Below are 19,155 nucleotides of genomic sequence, written 5' to 3'. Positions count from 1 at the left end.
TTTAATGGAAACTAGAGTGAAGCTACATTTTTATCTTATATTTTATCTTATATTCTCCAATTACACACACATACAAGGTGTGTTACTAAACTTCTAAAGCAGATCCATCATGCAAAAATACATTTTTTCAAAAGATGTTTGAACACTGTTTTGTGGCCACAGTGTGTGAAAACAACCTGTAATGGTAAAAATGATTTATTCATAAAACCAATAATTACGTAGCAGATTTCAGATTCTCCCCATGTTTACGTCACAGAGGGGAAAAGGTCCTGCCCATTGTAACGCTCTCTGCCCTATTAGCATAAACACAGTCTTGAATGTGAGAGAAGCTGAGGCCCACCATTAGTGTTTTCTTGCTGTGTCTTCTGGAGATCAATCAATCAATCAATCATTTTTATTTATATAGCGCTTTTAACAACACAGATTGCATCAAAGCACTGTACAGTATAATGTAGAAGAGTACAATGACAGGGATGTATAATGACGAGAGTGACCAATTTCTTATTAAATGCAGAGACGGTCTCTGTAATCAATTCGACGTTAAATCACTAGAAGTTAAGTGTCCCCAACCAAGTAAGCCAGAGGCGACAGCGGCAAGGAAACAAAACCCCATCCATACAGAATGAAGAAAAAAAAAACATTGGGAGAAACCAGACTCAGTTGGGGTCAGTTCTCCTCTGACCGGACGCCCAGCACTTAACTTCCAGTTCAATTTTAAACGCAGCTGTGTCATATAGTGTAAATGACTTAGTGTGTGTGTGTATGTGTGTGTGCATCAGGATCTGGTGATCTGTCGACGTGCGCGTCTAGGTGTTCTGGTCTCTGATGAACATAATCTCTGTGTGCTGATCCACCATCTAGTCTGGATACAAACTGAAAACAGATTGAGAAAGAGACAGGACTAATATTAGCGTAGATGCCATTCTTTTTACGATGTCACAAGTACATTGTATTTTAAGAGTAGTGTTCCCGGTTCCAGCAAATCTAAGTAATGCAGCCTAAAAATCCTTTAATGGATTTGAATAATAAAAGGTGTGTTGGTGTGTTATGTGTAGGCTAAGTTAAAAAGATGTGTCTTTAATCTAGATTTAAACTGGCAGAGTGTGTCTGCTTCCCGAACAGAGTTAGGGAGATTGTTCCAGAGTTTAGGTGCTAGATAGGAAAAGGATCTGCCGCCCGCAGTTGATTTTGATATTCTAGGTATTATCAAATGGCCAGAGTTTTGAGAACGTAGCGGACATGCAGGACTATAATGTGATAAGAGCTCGCTCAAGTATTGAGGAGCTAAACCATTCAGGGCTTTATAGGTAATTAATAAGATTTTAAAATCTATCCAATGTTTGATAGGGAGCCAGTGCAGTGTTGACAGAACCAGGCTAATATGATCATACTTCCTAGTTCTAGTAAGCACTCTGGCTGCTGCGTTTTGGACTAGCGAGATGTGCAGTGTCTCCCTCTGAAAGAATTCTCCTTCTGAAAAAGCTTCTTAGCGCTCTTTTATATTACATATAAAAGCAATGTGAAGAAGATCACGGTAATTAGTTAACCTCATCATAATCACAAATGGGGCTTATAAACTTTGAAATAGCATGCAATGTCAAGTTGATGTCAAAATTTGTTATTTTTACAGTGACAAGCTCTTATCAATGTAATTTATATAATTAAATTTCATGCAAGTGCATTTTCAGTAAAGTTCAACTTCAGTGATTCTGCTTATGTTTTTACTTTTTCCCTTCACAAATATTTTACAGTGTGTCATATATAATCTTACCACAGTATCTCCAGTTTACAGTCAGGACCCTGTAGTACACCAGAGAGCAGATTTACTGATTCTCCTAGTTTATTCCCAGACAGATTCAGTTCTCTCAGATGTGAGGGGTTTGATCTCAGAGCTGAAGCCAGAGCAGAACAACCTTCATCTGTGACGCCACAATAATCCAACCTGTAGAGAACAATGACACACTCTTCACTCTCAGATCAGATCAGTTTAGCTGAGAATCTATTAGTAAAAATAAAGTACAAATCAATGAGTGATGAGTCATTGGACTGAGATTTAAAATGTGAAAGACTACAATTAATCATTTAAAACATTACTAATTCAAGAAAATAATTCATATTTCTTTATTGCACTGTCAGTATTTTAACCAAATTATCTTTAGAGATTCATGCAAATCTGTTTAATCCCACTATTCATTACACAGCTGAGCTTTACACTGTTGTTCTGATCTGTATCCACTGTCCTTGCTCTCAATCTTATCTGACTGCTTTTAGTAATTTTGTCTGCTAACAGTCAAGCCTTTGCTAACAAGACAGGCTATTAGCACTTAGTTTTTCTAATGCAAAAACAGATTTAACATCAACACAGAAGTCCAGACATGTACAGAAAACAAAGCCAGACAATGTTTTACTTTATGTATCTCTGTACCTTAATTGACAATTGTCTCATCCAATCAGTAGCAAGTATTCAATTTACAAACAAAACCTAATTTTTACATTTTGTGTGACTTCTCATTTTGTTTTCAGACTTTTTTAGGGGTGATTTGTTTTTCATTTCACAAATATTTTATACTGTGTCATATATAATCTTACCACAGTTTCTCCAGTTTACAGTCAGGATCCTGTAGTACACCAGAGAGCAGATTCACTGATTCTCCTAGTTTATTCCCAGACAGATTCAGTTCTCTCAGATGTGAGGGGTTTGATCTCAGAGCTGAAGCCAGAGCAGAACAACCTTCATCTGTGACGCCACAATAATCCAACCTGTAGAGAACAATGACACACCCTTCACTCTCAGATCAGATCAGTTTAGCTGAGAATCTATTAGTAAAAATAAAGTACAAATCAATGAGTGATGAGTCATTGGACTGAGATTTAAAATGTGAAAGACTACAATTAATCATTTAAAACATTAATAATTCAAGATATTAATCCATTTTTCTTTATTGCACTGTCAGTATTGTAACCAAATTGTCTTCTCTAGAGATTCATACAAATCTTTTTAATCCCACCATTCATTACACAGCTGAGCTTTACACTGTTGTTCTGATCTGTATCCACTGTCCTTACTCTTAATCTCATCTGACTGCTTTTAGTAATTTTGTCTGCTAACAGTCAAGCCTTTGCTATCAAGACAGGCTATTAGCACTTAGTTTTTCTACTGCAAAAACAGATTTAACATCAACACAGAAGTCCACACATGTACAGAAAACAAAGCCAGACAATGTTTTACTTTATGTATCTCTGTACTTTAATTGACAATTATCTCATCCAATCAGTAGCAAGTATTCAATTCACAAACAATACCTAATTTTTACATTTTGTGTGACTTCTCATTTTGTTTTCAGACTTTTTTGAGGTGATTTGTTTTTCATTTCACAAATATTTTACAGTGTGTCTTATATAATCTTACCACAGTTTCTCCAGTTTACAGTCAGGATCCTGTAGTACACCAGAGAGCAGATTTACTGATTTTCCTAGTTTATTCCCAGACAGATTCAGTTCTCTCAGATGTGAGGGGTTTGATCTCAGGGCTGAAGCCAGAGCAGAACAACCTTCATCTGTGACGCCACAATCTCTCAACCTGTAGAGAACAATAATACACTCTTCACTCTCAGATCGGTTTAGCTGTTAAAAAATAGAGAACAAAACTATAAAAAAATATATGGTATATGGATCATTGGACTGAGATTTAAAACTTGAGCCTCATTTGAGAGATAAATAATGTTTTTTGTTGTACAATGTAAGTGGTTTAAATAGAACCTATTATGCAAAATTCACTGAATATATGAATCCACTTAGCTCATTTACTCCTGAAATCTGAGAAAATTTATTTAGTTTTTCGAAACTTAATTGACATTCATTTATATCAGCACAAAAGTTGCTCCTTAAAGAAGCCAGCTTACACCTCCAGAAGAAGGTATCACACGTTAGTTTTCCAACTTAACATTTTGAAAAGAGTTTCTTGGCACATTGTAAGGCTAATCTTGCTAAAGCTACCATTGTCTGTTTTCACTAATGCTGCCTTAATATGCTACCAGAATGATCATAAATAGGAATGTGGAATATAAAATGATGAAAGTAATGTGAAGTTGACAGCTGGAATCACGCTATGCTCCCTTCTTCTTCTTCTTCTTCTTCCACTTATCTGGGGTCGGGTCACGGGGGCAACAGTCTAAGCAGGGACGCCCAGACTTCCCTCTCCCCAGACACTTCCTCCAGCTCTTCCGGGGGAACACCGAGGCGCTCCCAGGCCAGCCGAGAGACATAGTCCCTCCAGCATGTCCTAGGTCTTCCCCAGGACCTCCTCCCGGTGAGACATGCCCGGAACACCTCCATTGGGAGGCGTCCGGGAGGCATCCGGAACAGATGCCCGAGCCACCTCAGCTGCCCTCTCTAGATGTGGAGGAGCAGCGGGTCTACTCCGAGCTCCTCCGAGTGACTGAACTCCTCAACCTATCTCTAAGGGAGCGCCCAGCCACACTACGGAGGAAACTCATTTCAGCCGCTTGTATCTGGGATCTCATCCTTTCGGTCATGACCCAAAGCTCATGACCATAGGTGACATTCTTTTATGATCGACCACAAATCGTGAGCTTCGCCTTGGGGCTCAGCTCCTTCTTCACCATGACAGACCAGTACAGCGACGAGATACTTAAACTCCTCCACCTGAGGCAGGAGCTCCCCACCAACCTGAAGGGGGCAAGCCACCCTCGTCCAACTGAGAACCATGCACTGGGATCGGACAGCCCTTAACAATGGGCCCCCTACCTCGTATTCCCAGAGCACCCCCCACAGGACAATGCGAGGAACCCGGTCTTAGCCAATATCCGGATCTCGTTCACCCCCGGTGTCTTGCCACCGAGGAGCTTCTCAACAACCTCAATGACCTCAGCCAGGGTAATGGTAGAGTCCCCCTCCGGGTGCCTGGCCTCTACTCCCTCATTGGAAGATGTGTTGGCAGGACTGAGGAGATCCTCAAAGTATTCCTTCCACCGCCCAACAATATCCTCAGTCAAGGTTTGCAGGTTCCCACCAGCACTGTATATGGTGTTGGCAGGGCACTGCTTCCCTTTTCTGAGGCGTCGGATGGTTTGCCAGAACCTCTTTGAGGCTGTCCGATAGTCCTTTTCCATGGCCTCCCAGTACTCCTCCCAGACCCAAGTTTTTGCCTGCCACCCGGGCAGCGGTCAGCTAGGCCCACTAGTACCTGTCAGCTGCCTCAGGATTCCCACGAGCCAACCAGGCCCAATAGGACTCCTTCTTCAGCTTGGATCATAACCTGAAAAACTAAAATTCTTTTTGACATAAGAGGACAGTTCTAATTTCAGAACTTAAAACTTTATAAAGAAGGCAGTCTGCCAAAACGACAGATTGTGAAATGTTCTCTCTATGATGTAAAAGTGTGTATAAGCTCCGCCTCCACAGAAGATTGACTGCCTGTTTAGCCCTGATTCACAAATACAGTGTTTTTGAGAGACGAACATGCAGGTCTATTCAGAAACCAAATGATAAAGCTGTGTTTAAAAAGAGCATTTTGACGAAAGGGTCAAAAGTAAGACAGAAAATAGCTCATTACTTCTACATTATTTTTTGATGTAAAAATGTTGCCAACATTTGATAAAAACACGTCAAAATACTGACCACTAAACTCTGGACAACATCTGCAGCACTTAAGATTTATGAGATTTTCTTGATGTTTTAACAGTAAAGTGATTGTTCTCAATGATACTTACTGAACTGATCTGGACTCTTTAATCACAGGCAGAAGCTTCTGAAGAACTTTCATATTTTCAGGCCTATTTTTTCCTTTAACAAATTTATCAAGACGAAACTCATTCAGTTCCTCTTCTGATGTCAACAACACAAAAACTAAAGCTGACCACTGAGATGAAGAGAGTTCAGTTTCCTTTATTCTTCCAGATTTCAGATACTGTTGTATTTCCTCCACTAGTGAATGATCATCCAGTTCATTCAGGCAGTGGAACAGATTGATGGATTTCTCTGGAGAATCAATGGTCCTGATGTTTTCCTTGATGTACTCAACTGTTTTCTTATTGCTTTTAGATCTGCTTCTTGTCTTTTTCATTATTTGTTGTAGAAGAATCTGATGAGACTCCACTGACAAACCCAGAAGGAACCGAAGGAAAATATCCAGATGTCCATTTTTACTCTGTAGAGCCTCTTTCACTGCTTTCTGATGTAGCTTATATAATGAAACATGTTTTGATGAATTGAGTTGAAACCAATCCTTCACTTTAGACCACAAACTCTGGTTAAACACATTTTTGTTGTGTTTTGTCCAGGAGAGGTGCACATATAGAGCTGCTAGATGTTCCTGAATACTAAGATGAACAAAGCAGAAGATTTTCCCCTGATATAAACCCAACTCCTCTCTGAAGATCTGAGTGCACAATCCTGAGTACACTGAGGCCTCTGTCACATCAATGCCACACTCTCTCAGATCTTCCACATAGAAGATCAGGTTTCCTTTCACAAGCTGCTGAAAAGCCACTTTCCCCAGCTTGAGGATCATCTCTTCATCAGTCACCTTCTTCTCATAGTCTTTCTCATGTTTGATGTTGGTCTGAAGGATCAGGAAGTGTGTATACATTTGAGTGAGAGTCTTGGGAATCTCTTCAGTCTCTGCTCGACTCAACATCTTCTCTAGAACAGCGGCTGAGATCCAGCAGAACACTGGGATGTGGCACATGATGTAGAGGCTCCTCAATGATTTCAGGTGTGAGATGATCCTGTTGGCCAGACTCTGATCACTGATTCTCTTCTTGAAGTATTCCTCCTTCTGTGGCTCATTGAAGCCCCGTACCTCTGTCACTCGATGGACACACTCAGAGGGGACGAGATCAGCTGCTGCTGGTCTGGAGGTGATCCAGATGAGAGCAGAGGGAAGAAGATTCCCCACAATCAGGTTCATCAGCAGCACATCCACTGAGGCTGACTCAGATATATTACACAGTTTCACTTTACAATGCTCTGAAAATCCAGAACAGACGACACTCGTCCAGACCATCAAAGATGAACAATACCTTATGTTCATTACTGGATATTTCCATTTCTTTAGTTTCAGGGAAAAACACATGAAGAAGATCTGAAAGACTGAGTGTTTTGTCCTTCATCAGGTTGATTTCTCTGAAAGGAAGTGGAAATATGAGCTGTATGTCTTGATTCTGATTCCCTTCAGCCCAGTCCAGAATGAACTTTTGCACAGAGACTGTTTTTCCAATTCCAGCGACTCCTTTTGTCAACACAGTCCTGATGTCTTTATCTTGTCCAGGTAAAGGTCTAAAGATGTCACTGCATTTGATGGCTGTGTCCTCTGTTGCTGTTCTCCTGAACTGTGCCTCTAACTGCCTCACCTCATGCTCATTAACGATCTCTCCTCTCTCACTCTCTGTGATGTAGAGCTCTGTGTAGATCTCATTCAGGAGTGTTGGGTTTCTCTGCGTCGATGTTCCCTCATGCAGACGCTCAAACTTCTTCAGGAGATTTGACCTGAACGTGTTGAGGATGTCATGCCTGGAAAATGATTAAATCAGGTAATGAGCACATTGTCGTATCATGTATTATGCATCCTAATTAAATAATCGTTTACAAAAATACTAGACCTGAAATTCCTGAAGTCTTTGTATCTCCACTCTTAAACTACAATGAATTATTCCTAGATGGGTCATTCTTCATAGACACGCTGCTGTGCTTGGCTTCTGATCTTTTTTCATGAACAGAACTATAACAGATAGAGATTAAAGTGTATCATTTGAATTACTATATCTATCTTGTATTATAACATATCAGATTCAGATTAACTTAAAAGTGCTCTTCATCATAATTTAATTCAAAATATTTTATTACAAGCTACAATAAATAGAAATGGGTGCTTTCAAAAAACACTATTAAATGTTAAAATATCAGATAAAGATATTTAAAAATAAATATAACTCTAATTTGGTCAGTAATTAGTGCTCTGAAATACAGCACATCTGTGCTCACAACAAGTTTGATTTCCATCTCAAGCAGTGATGGGGTAACTCATTAAAAATGTGAGTTGCATAATGAAATAACCCATAACTTTCATGTAACTAGAAAAGTAAAGCATTTCTTTTAGATTTACATATCCAAACCATCTTTGTGTTCTCATTTATACAATGACATCTCTCCTGTCTTCATGTTGACAGAAACTGGGAGTGAGGAGCAGAGGCAAGGCTACTACCTTCAGCCTGAAGCTTATTCATTTCACTTTGTTGTGACGGGGCTTTTTTAGTTTATCAGATAGTAGAAGTTCTTGCCAGGGAACATGGGATCTGGGGCTGTACCATTAAATTTACACATATGGATCCTATTAGGCCGCTACATATGACCACTAACCCTCCTCCTGTTCTCAAGGATTCATTGAGTGAGGGCATGGTGCTGGACACTCCACCATGGCTGGCTGCTGAGGGGATGTAGGAACTCAACAGGGTCTGCACTATTGACTCTCTGGAACGGTAAAAGCAAGCTGACCCGAAGCCGGTGACAGTCTAAGTATATCTTAGGGCTCAGACAGGACAAAGCAAAGTTAGGGCTGGGTCTGCCTCCTCCGGTGGCAGCCCTTGCAGGCTCACCACCTGATCTCTGAAAGGAGTACTTGGAACCTTGGGCAAGATTTCCTGAGAATCAGCTGCCCCGAAATTTAGGCACGATTTGACGACCGAAACATGCTTGTAGGTACCCTACCCTTATGATGGAGGCCAGTGCAAGCAGGAGCAGAGTCTTCATTGGTAAGAACTTCAGCTCAACTGTTTGCAGAGTCTCACATTGGCCTAGCTGTAGTACTCTAAGCACTAGAGTCAGGTTCAAAGAGGGTACAGTGTAGAATTTAACCTCTTGTAAACCCCCTTAAGTAACCTGATGAACAGGTCATGCTTCCAACAACTTTACTTCCGAAGGGTCATAGTTGGCAGCAATAGCAGCCACATAGACTTTGAGGGTAAAGGCCTTCTCTCCACCCCTTGCTGCAAAAATCCAACTCCATGTTGAGAAAAGAAATCTTCTTCTAGGAGAGTTAGCTCTTTCCCCAGTTTACCTGAATGCCCAATAAGCTAATGTGCAAGAGTGTGAATGCAAACACCCTTCACTCTCAGGCGAACAAGGCCTGCCTCCGCAACTTTTGTGAAGACGCAGGGCAGCAGGGACAATGCGGAGATCAAGATCTTGTACCAATATGCTCGTCATTCAACGTGGACCTCAGCCATAGTTTGAGGTGCGTGTAAAGTCAATACCTGGTTCCAAGTTTGATAGAGGGTGTACAGTCAGGCTTTTATCAATGCTGTTGAAACCTGCTGCCTGCTGGCCTGGTCCAATGTGTATGTCCGTTGTCTGACTCTCCATGTCGTCTTGGGATTTTTGGAAACCTGATTCTCCACCTGGCCCTCCTCCGGGGGAGGGGAGATGTATTCACTATCCTCCAAAGAGTAGTTCCCTTCTCTCTCTGGGTTGCCATCTCAAGGCCTCTTGAATTTTGAAAGATCTCTCAGAAAGGTTCACCCTCTAAAGGCCTTGATCTTGGAAGGCCTGTCTGCAGCCAAGAAGAGAACCAGATCAAGGTAAAGGCACAAAGCTCCACCTCCTTCTAGGTAATAAAGCCTGGCCCACAAATAAGAGATGATCATCTTCCTGCTATGAGCATGAGTCATCAACAAACGACCACATCCAGAAAAACACAGGTGATATGTTTTCATCAAGTAACAAGACCAACATCATCTTCAAAGATGTAATGTCGAGTTTGCCATGTCATACACAAAGACACATCTGTAAAGGGTGTGAGGGAGCAACTAAAGCACACTAGAGATATGGTCGTCTCCAACACAAACAGGTGAATATGTTGTATCGCTAACACCAAGAGCTCAAAAGAGCACACTGAAACTGTTCAGTAGAGTAGTTAGGAGCTAAACAATGTGATTGCTCAGCTCCAAAGTGAAAAGTTGAATATTTGCTGCACCATTTGCTGTGATTAGCGGCAAGTGGATGCAATCATCATGTTCATTGGCTCGTTTAGTTTACACTCGAAGTGGATTGGTCTTCCGGCTCAAGACCCCAATTCAAAGGAAACTAAGTAATACAAATTGTTTGTTTTTTATGGTACCTCAATTTCACAATATGTTACTTTTAACTAAATAAATCACTTTCTCTTATTTGTCTCTTCATCCACTGCTTTCCTGTCTGTTCTCTACTATGCTGTCTAGTGTTGTCACAGTACCAACATTTCTGTATTTGGTACCAATACCACGGTTCTCTGCAACAATTGTGGTACCAGTAGTAGTAAAAGTATAAGAAACAGTAAACAAGTTTCACCCAAATTTTAACTAATGAAATTTTAAACATTTAATTTTTAATAAATAAATAAAGGTGCTTTACTGTTAAAATTATAATATATTGTTTGATTATTTCAGAAAATAAAGATTGTAATTTTTTTAAACAGTGGTAGTAACATGTACCAGAGATCAGTGTTTGTTTCTTCACTCTTAACAGTATTGGATGACTCATAGACTGATCACTCTTCATAGACACACAGCTGGGCTGGGCTCTGCTTCTGATCTCTTCTGATGAAATGAACTAAAACAGAGACAGAATAAAGTGCATACTATATACTATTTTTAAAAAATCATGTTAAAAAACACAATGATAATTTAATTTACAATATTTTATTAAAAAAGTTGTTTGTTTGATGATGTTGTTACATATAATTTACAACATATTATTAATTGTGATTAATTGCATCCAAAATAAAGGTTTTGTCTACATAATGTGTATATTATGAATCATAAATACACACATATACAGTATACATTTAAGTAAAATATTTGCATGTGTATATTTATATTAATATAAATTATATTATAAATAATTATATTTAACATAAAACATAGCATTTTTTTTAAATGTATACATGGATGTGAGTGTATTTAGACACATCATAAATATAAACAGTATACACGCATATTATGTACACAGAAACTTATTTTGGAGGCAGTTAATCATTTGCCAGCACTAAACATAAAAACATACCAGAGATCAGTCCTTTTGTCTTCACTCTTAAACAGTATTGGATGAATCATAGACCAATCACTCTTCATAGACACACAGCTGGGCTCTGCTTCTGATCTCTTCTGATGAAATGAACTAAAACAAAACAAGTTTTAGATTACTAACTTTTTAGATCAAGTATTTTTCCTCCAGACAATTAAAAACTCCCATCAAAGTGATTTAATATTGTTTATTAAAAGTACCTGCGCCCTGGAGACAACTCTTCATCTGTGGATGTTTGTTCCATGATGAACAGGATCTGATCTCCAGCACTGATTCTAAAAAAAGCTTGTCCTGAGAGAGACAGGGTCATAAGATTCATACAGATACATGACGTTAGTGTGTTAACAAACGACCAAATAAACCAAAGACAACACCAAACACCAATCAATCTGCTTGAAAAAGAAAATATATAAAAGTATAAATAAATAACAGTACGTTGTATAGAGAAAAAAAGGAGAAGAAAGTCTGCACACTCACTTTGATTCAGAGAGATTCACGAAATCCTCCTTTCTTTGAAGCAGCTGCGCTTGAAAACATCGATAAAGGTTCATATGAAACATTAATATTCCGTCTAGAATCGATTCTGTCTTTTTAGATGCAGAAGAATAAGCTCTGAGCATTTACTTTCACTTTCAGACACGAAAGAGAAGAATAAAGTCTGTGACTCCCCCTAGTGTGTAAGGGAGCGTCTAAAAACACACTTCACACAGACAGAACTAAACACAGGAGAAAATACTAAACCAAACGAGGACTAATAGACTAATTAACAGACAACGGAAATAAATAAAAGAATATGGCAGCAGATAAACATTTTATACATTAGTATAAAAACATAATTTAATCAGGTAAAGCTTTAAATATAAGGTTTATGGGTGAAAAAGATTACATGAAAAGTGAGATTCTTGTGTCTATTTTTCTGCAGTTATAAAATAACAGACAGAATATTAGGCACTGTATAAGTTATTAGTTTGAGCACTACAAAAAATAATACATTTTAGTGATAAAGAAAGAGATGGAGTATATACACTATATCAATGATTGTGAGTGACTGAATGAAAGGGACCTAAATGGGTTGAATTTGGCCTGAACTCATAGATATTATGAATTACAGATGTTATGATATCAGAAGAATGAAAAGCATAATATCTGTCAGCAATTTAGAGCATCAGTGCCTCCGAAACAATTGCTGTATTTTACTTTTTTCCATCTTTATTAGTTATTTTCTCACAGGCAGACAGAAACTATATCAAAGACAGATTTTAACAGCCAAACGTTTGATTGTAGAAGAAAAGAGAAAAGCCCAAAAGTTCAACTTTAAAGGTTTAAAAACAGACGGAAATGAATTCATGACAGAAGCTCGGGACGTTTGGTGAATTTCTGTTTCTGAAGGACTGGATGGAAATCAAAGCTGCTTTTTTACAATGTTGTGTTTTAGAATCTTGTCCTGATGAAATAAATATCAGAAGAAAAGTCAGAATTACAAAATATTAAACTAATAATATTAATGTTGAGATGTAAATGGCTTGCTTTAAGTATACATTAATCAGACTTGAAGGAAATCAGAGCTGCTTTGACGTGTTATAAGTTATGAACGGTTCAATGTACGCAAAAAAATGGCAGCAAAATTCAAAATGCACAAATATAGAATTTCAGTGACGTCACAGTAAAATATTTTTCCTTCTTCAGTGTAATAAACACAAGTTCAGTAGCTTGAGGATCTCTGGTTCAATCTTAATAATTAAAAATGAAAAGGTTTTTGAGTTGAAAGAAAAAATCATATGCTGCCACGGCTTATTAAAAATATATAAATAAATCTTTATACACATTATATATATATATATATCCAGTTTTACATGTGATGTATCTTTATAGGATGTATCTTTATAAAAAAAGAAACATCTGTTGTGTTTCAATCAAACTTCTGATTTCTGTCTCCATCTGCTGGACTGAGTTCATCAGGACCATGATCATGTTCAGCAAGCTTCACAAATCAGTTATTAATATCAGATTCAGGTGTTTTTAAATGATTTTGATCAAAGAGGAGGAAACAACGCAAACCAACTAAAACCACAAAATAACATGCCGTTTTAATTCACTCGTAATATTGTAATTAATTAATTAAGGAAATGATTTCTGCTAAAAAAATAAATGTACAAATATTTCCAAACTTTAATACTTTATTCAGTACATTCAGACAAAAAAGAAATGATCCTCTTCATAATAAATCATATTCACCCGGAGCTCCTTCATCTGGCATCAGCACGACTTCAGTACGGAATTATTTGCACCACAGAATAAAATTATAAAAATACAACTGCGATATGTAACATTTCTGAGGAAATCAACTCTGAGAAAAACCACAACCGACTGAGTGCAAGATTATGTGGACGGTAGCTTGCAATACATAAATGTGTGTGTGTTTATTATTATTATTATTATTATTAATTCTATTGCACGATTATGCTGTTCCTAAAGTCTATCCACTTACATAAACACCACATCCGTAGACTGTGTGACGTCAGAGTTCACAAATTTTAGAGAGATAATCTTGCAAAGAAAATGGAAAACTGAGAATTTATAGCCTGCCCTTGTGACAATCTCTTGAGAGAAATGATTTAACAATCGGAACTGAGAAAAAAGTCAGAATTGGGAGATGCACATTTAGAATCACCCTTTCAGTTCTGAGGAGAAATCTAGAAGAGGTGTGATACAGCAGCAGATCTCTGGTTGAGTGTTTATTGTGTGTCTTCTGTATCCGTGTGCTCGTGGCAGGAGCAGAAGGGGAACGTCCCGCAGCAGGGCTGCAGCCAGGGCTTCCAGAGCACCTTCTCCCAGCTCAGCTGCTTCTCCACCGGCGTCAGGCTCCGGCGGTGCTCCGTCACGGCCCGCTCCACCCGCTCCAGCACCTCGGAGAAGAGCGGCTCGGTGTCCGGCGCCAGCGGACGGCTCTCTGACGGATCCCTGCTGAGGTCGAACACCAGCGGAGGCCTGTGGTACGTCACAAACTCACCGTGACACAGACAGACGTGAGTGTGGTAGCAGCCCACGGCTCCCGCCGGAGAGAAGTTCGGAGTGAAGAAGTGAACCTTGAAGATGGACTCGCCTGAGGAGGTTCAGACTCCATTAGTGCAAAAAAATGTGTTGCTGTTATTATGTTTCACTGTAATAAGTATCACTAATAAAACCCTGCAGCACAGAAGACAACAATACTGTAGGGGTCAGAATTATACATTTTTATTTCATGCCAAAAATCTATAAAATATTGAGTAATTGTGATCAATGAAGATATTTTTTAAACTTCCTAATGCACATATATTAAAATGTCATTTTTGATTAGTGATATTCACTGCTAAGAGCTTCATTTGGACAACATTGAAGGTGATTTTCTCAGTATTTAGATTTTTTTTGCTCCCTCAGATTCCTCCGTCTGATCCTGACAAAGATTTATTTATTCAGCTTCAGATCTTTCTGACTGGTTTTGTGGTCCAGGGTTTCATTTGACTGTTCTGTTTCCTAAAGGCACAAGTTTCATGATTTATACTCTTTATGTTTGTTTAAAGTGTGTTTTCATCATCATTACTCCAATCTTCAGAGTCACGTGATCTTCAGAAATTAGAATAATATACTGATTCACTGATCAACAAACATTTCTGATTATTATCAATGCTGAAAACAGTTGTGCTGCATATTTTTTTGGAAACTAATGCATTTAATTTTTCAGTATTCACAGATTAATAGAAAGTAAAAAAAACAGTGTTTATTGGAAATAGAGTGTGTGTGTGTGTGTGTGTGTGTGTGTGTGTGTGTGTGTGTGTGTGTGTGTGTGTGTGTGTGTGTGTGTGTGTGTGTGTGTGTGTGTGTGTGTCACTCACTGTCGTTTGGGTGCCAGCGTACAGCGTTCAGGTACATGCCGCAGTAGTGGAACATGAACTCGTGTTCTGAGCGATTGGTTCTGGCCTCCAGCAGAGGCATCAGATCATGACCGTCCAGAATCCTGGAACACAGACACACACACAGAGACTGCTCTTACACATCATACAGGTTTGTCTATTGCTCCTGTCTGCTGAGAGGTTGGTTTGTTTGTAGCTGCGTGTAGCTTTGCTTTTCAATTTATCACCTCTTCTCTAGCGATCAAATATAATTTAACTGTGTACATATCGTTGATACTATCAAATTAATCTAACTAATTCGACTGCTGTTACTTCGTTCGCTTTAATCTAAAACTAGGCGGTGAGTTAGTACTCGTTAGCCGATTCCCTTTCGCTCCCACCCACGTTTTCGCGCCTATTGTGGGCTTTTTTCCACTCCTGTTCATTTGTTCCTCGCACTCGTTCGCTCCGCTTTCACAAGCTCATCAAAACAAGAGTGAATCCTTACGGTGAGTAAATGGCTTCTCTCTGCATCGTCACTTGCACCGTCGGCCACATAGTATAGCTTATCCTTCTCTGTTAGCGATCAGGGATTCACGTGTGATAAATGCAGGGAAATAGCTAGGCTGACAGAGAAGGTTTTAGAATTAGAGACACGCATCCAAACTTTAATTGAGGACAGTAAGAATGCGAGGGCTGTAGATACTTCTTTGGATGCGACTAGTACAGTGAATCATGTACATTGTTCGGTTCCAGCTTCAGAGCCCGTGCAGCAGGGCAATTGGGTGACCGTGAGGCGGGCTAGTCGCGGGTCAAAACACCGCTCTTCCGTTCCGATCAGAACATCAAACAGGTTCTCTCCACTCAGTGACGCACCCACTGAGAAACCTGATCAAAGTGCTCTAGTAATTGACGATTCTATTGTACGGAATGTGAAAATAGAGACACCAGCCACCGTAGTCCACCGTGCTGGCTAATGCTAAACGTAAATTTCGTGAGATTGTTATTCACGTCGGCGCTAATGATGTTCGACTTCGCCAGTCGGAGATCACTAAAAATAATATTAAAGAGGTGTGTGAATTTGCAAGCACGATGTCGGACAATGTAATCTGCTCTGGTCCCCTCCCTGCTTACCGGGGTGATGAGATTCACAGCAGACTGCTGGGTCTCAATGGCTGGATGTCTAAGTGGTGAACAACGCAGAACAACATAGGCTTTATAGACAATTGGATGAGTTTCTGGGGCAGACCTGACCTGTTGAAAAGAGATGGTCTTCATCCCTCCTAGGGTGGTGCCGCTCTTCTATCTAGAAATATGGCATATAGTCTTAGAGCTCCAACTTGACCAACTAGTGCCCAGGTCAGGAAGCAGACAGACTGGCTAAGCTGCCTCACGTCACAGAAGGCAGTTAATTCTCAACACATAGAGACTCTTTCACCTAGATATCACACTATAGAGACAGTGTCTGTTCCCCGAATTAGAAAACGCAGAGAACGTCCAAACCAAAATAAAAGCAGTAATTTAACTAATGTCCAACAAATAAAAACTACCTATAATTCAAGTAAGCAAACGATAAAACTTGATCACTTTCCACAAAAGCACTTTATATATATGATTTGATCAAAGATCAGAACCTAGATTTGCTCTGTTTGACAGAAACCTGGCTAAAACCAGATGAATACATTACTCTAAATGAATCTACTCCCCAAAGTATTGCTATAAAAATGAGCCACGTTTAAAAGGTAAAGGGGGAGGTGTTGCTACAATTTATAACAATATTCTTAGTACTTTTTAAAGGGCAGGCTTTAAGTATAACTCATTTGAAGTTTTGGTGCTGCATATAACATTATCTATAGAATCGTGTGCTAGTGATAAATCTTCTGTCATGTTTGTACTGGCTACTGTATACAGGCCACCAGGGCACAGCACAGATTTCATCAAAGAATTTGCTGATTTTCTAACTGAGCTAGTAGTCTTAATTGTTGGCGATTTTAATATCCATGTTGATAATGAAAAATATGCATTAGGATCAGCTTTCTTAGACATTCTGAACTCCGTTGGGGTTAGACAACACGTCTCTGGACCTACTCATTGTCAAAATCATACTCTAGATCTAATACTGTCACATGGAATGGATGTTAAAATGGTTGAAGTTCTGCAGCAAAGTGATGACATTTCAGATCACTATCTAGTCTTGTGTGAACTCTGTATAGTTAAACTTGTAAACTCTGCACCTTATTAAAAGTATGGTAGAACTATCACTTCCACCACAAAAGAAAGCTTTCTATGTAATCTTCCTGACTTATCCCAATTCCTTAGCACATCATGATATAACAGAAACTATGCACTCTCTTTTTTCTAGCACTTTAGATACAGTTGCTCCTTTGCACTTAAAAAAGATGAAAGAAAACAATCTAACTCCATGGTATAATGAAAATACACGCACCCTAAAGAGAGCAGCCCGGAAAGTGGAGCGCAGGTGGAGAAAAACTAAATTAGAAGTATTTCACATTGCCTGGCGGGAGAGTATCCTGTCACAAAGAAAAGCATTAAAAATTGCAAGATCTGATTATTTTTCATCCCTTTTAGAAGAAAACAAACACAACCCCCGGTATTTATTCAGTACAGTAACTAAATTAACAAAAAATAAAACGTCAACAGGTGCTAACATTCCCCAAGAGTATAGCAGTAATGATTTTCATGAATTTCTTTACTTCTAAGATTGATACCATCAGAGATAAAATTGTAACTATGCATCCGTCAGCTACAGTTTCACATCTGTTAGTGAGCTATAGATCCCCTTAGGAAAAAGGGGATTTTCCATCTTAAAAATATATCTAAATTTACGACCTATGCTTTCAACCTCTAATGCAGAAATATTAATTAATGCGTTTATGACCTCAAGGTTAGATTATTGTAATGCTTTATTGGGTGGTTGTTCTGCACGCTTGATAAACAAACTTCAGATAGTCCAAAACACAGCAGCTAGAGTCCTTTCTAGAACTAGGAAGTATGATCGTATTAGCCCGGTTCTGTCAATGAACCACCCGTTTACGCTTCTGTTTTCTCCAGCACCCCTTGCGGCGTCCTCTTCCCCGGCCTTTGGCATCAGGAGACACCGAGGACTGAGGGCCAGGTACGCACAGCAAGCCGAAGTCACAGAGTCTGCGTACAACGTCGTCACTCAGTTTAGTTATTGCGTGGTTTCTGAGCAGTTTCAGTGTCTGGTGGTCGTATGCACGGACACAACTGTCGTTGGTGTCCATGCCCTACGAAATTTCGGCTGAAGCATACAAAATTTCATCTCCAACAAACAAAAAACACCATTTTGGTTCCGGAGTGGCCGCTGCGTGCTACTGCCACACCGCCATCTTGGATTAAAGGTGTCCAAGGAGGTGGACACCTCCCTGGTGTACACCTCCAGCCCGATACTCACGGCCGCCTGGGCAAGCATGGCTTGCAGCTCCGGACTAAGCGGAAGCCACAGTTCGTCCTCATCATTCTCCTCAGGTGATGATAGCCCTTTCCCTGATGCAGCGGTCAACATCTGGACCTCCCTTGGTGCACCAAACGAAAAGAGAGGACCGCCATGAGATGGCCCCCCTGCATTGCTCTGCAACCAGACGAGTGAGTGGTCTGCGGGGTTGGAACTCTGCCAGTCGCAGAGAGACCAGGTTGGGTGACAACACAAGGTGTCGATTCATCCCAAAGCATACGGTGAGACACCCAAGGGAATTTCTGGAACGCAGAAATACTGCAGATTGTCTCGTCGATGCCACCTAGAACAGCTTCTGTTTCAGCTTCTCCTGTTTGTAGTACTTCAGGGCTGGAAGTCTTTCTTATATCAAAGCTAACAAGGGCTTCAAGCAAGAACCCCAGGCTGTCGTCACGACATAACTTGTAGTTACTGACAGACAAGAAATTGTATTCTTTCAGATACATTAACTGGAGCTTGACTATTAATTGATTTCAGTGTTATATTTTAATTTTTTGCAGTAGATTTTAATAATCTTCTTTCTAATATAAATTCTAATATAAGTTTTTTAAGTAGTTGCTGCTGTGAGACTGAAGATCATAATTCAAGTGTCTGCTAATTTTTAAATCAAACCCAGCAGATCAAGTTCTCATGCAGCTGTTTTTCATCCTTATAAATGCAACAAAATATATAAATAATAAGTTTACTTCTTGGGTTGACATTTATGAAGTT

The 19,155-nt window shown here is 39.5% G+C and overlaps 1 protein-coding gene and 2 long non-coding RNA genes across 4 annotated transcripts in view; all 3 read right to left on the bottom strand.

Annotated features, from left to right (window-relative positions):
- Window positions 1-813: 813 nt before the first annotated feature.
- The window catches only part of LOC122333037 (NACHT, LRR and PYD domains-containing protein 12-like), a 39,922-nt gene continuing 21,580 nt past the window's right edge, over window positions 814-19,155 (bottom strand). For both annotated transcript variants that reach the window (XM_043230542.1, XM_043230541.1), the window contains 4 exons: window positions 3,410-3,580; window positions 2,590-2,760; window positions 1,772-1,942; window positions 814-873 (listed from right to left, as the gene is read on the bottom strand). In XM_043230542.1, coding sequence (XP_043086477.1) covers window positions 858-873; window positions 1,772-1,942; window positions 2,590-2,760; window positions 3,410-3,580 — 529 coding nt within the window. In that variant the 3' untranslated portion in view covers window positions 814-857. The remainder of the gene's footprint in view (window positions 874-1,771; window positions 1,943-2,589; window positions 2,761-3,409; window positions 3,581-19,155) is intronic.
- LOC122333041 lies at window positions 7,518-10,517 on the bottom strand. Its single transcript, XR_006248573.1, has 3 exons — window positions 10,488-10,517; window positions 7,623-7,741; window positions 7,518-7,533 (listed from the first exon to the last, which is right to left on the bottom strand). It is a non-coding gene; the product is annotated as an uncharacterized LOC122333041 (long non-coding RNA).
- LOC122333040 lies at window positions 10,578-11,754 on the bottom strand. Its single transcript, XR_006248572.1, has 4 exons — window positions 11,557-11,754; window positions 11,280-11,370; window positions 11,059-11,172; window positions 10,578-10,605 (listed from the first exon to the last, which is right to left on the bottom strand). It is a non-coding gene; the product is annotated as an uncharacterized LOC122333040 (long non-coding RNA).

This window comes from Puntigrus tetrazona, unplaced genomic scaffold, assembly GCF_018831695.1.
Source record: "Puntigrus tetrazona isolate hp1 unplaced genomic scaffold, ASM1883169v1 S000000173, whole genome shotgun sequence".
Lineage (NCBI taxonomy): Eukaryota > Metazoa > Chordata > Actinopteri > Cypriniformes > Cyprinidae > Puntigrus > Puntigrus tetrazona.
Note: the sequence above shows the minus strand (reverse complement) of the source record. Positions and strands in the feature narration are given on the sequence as shown.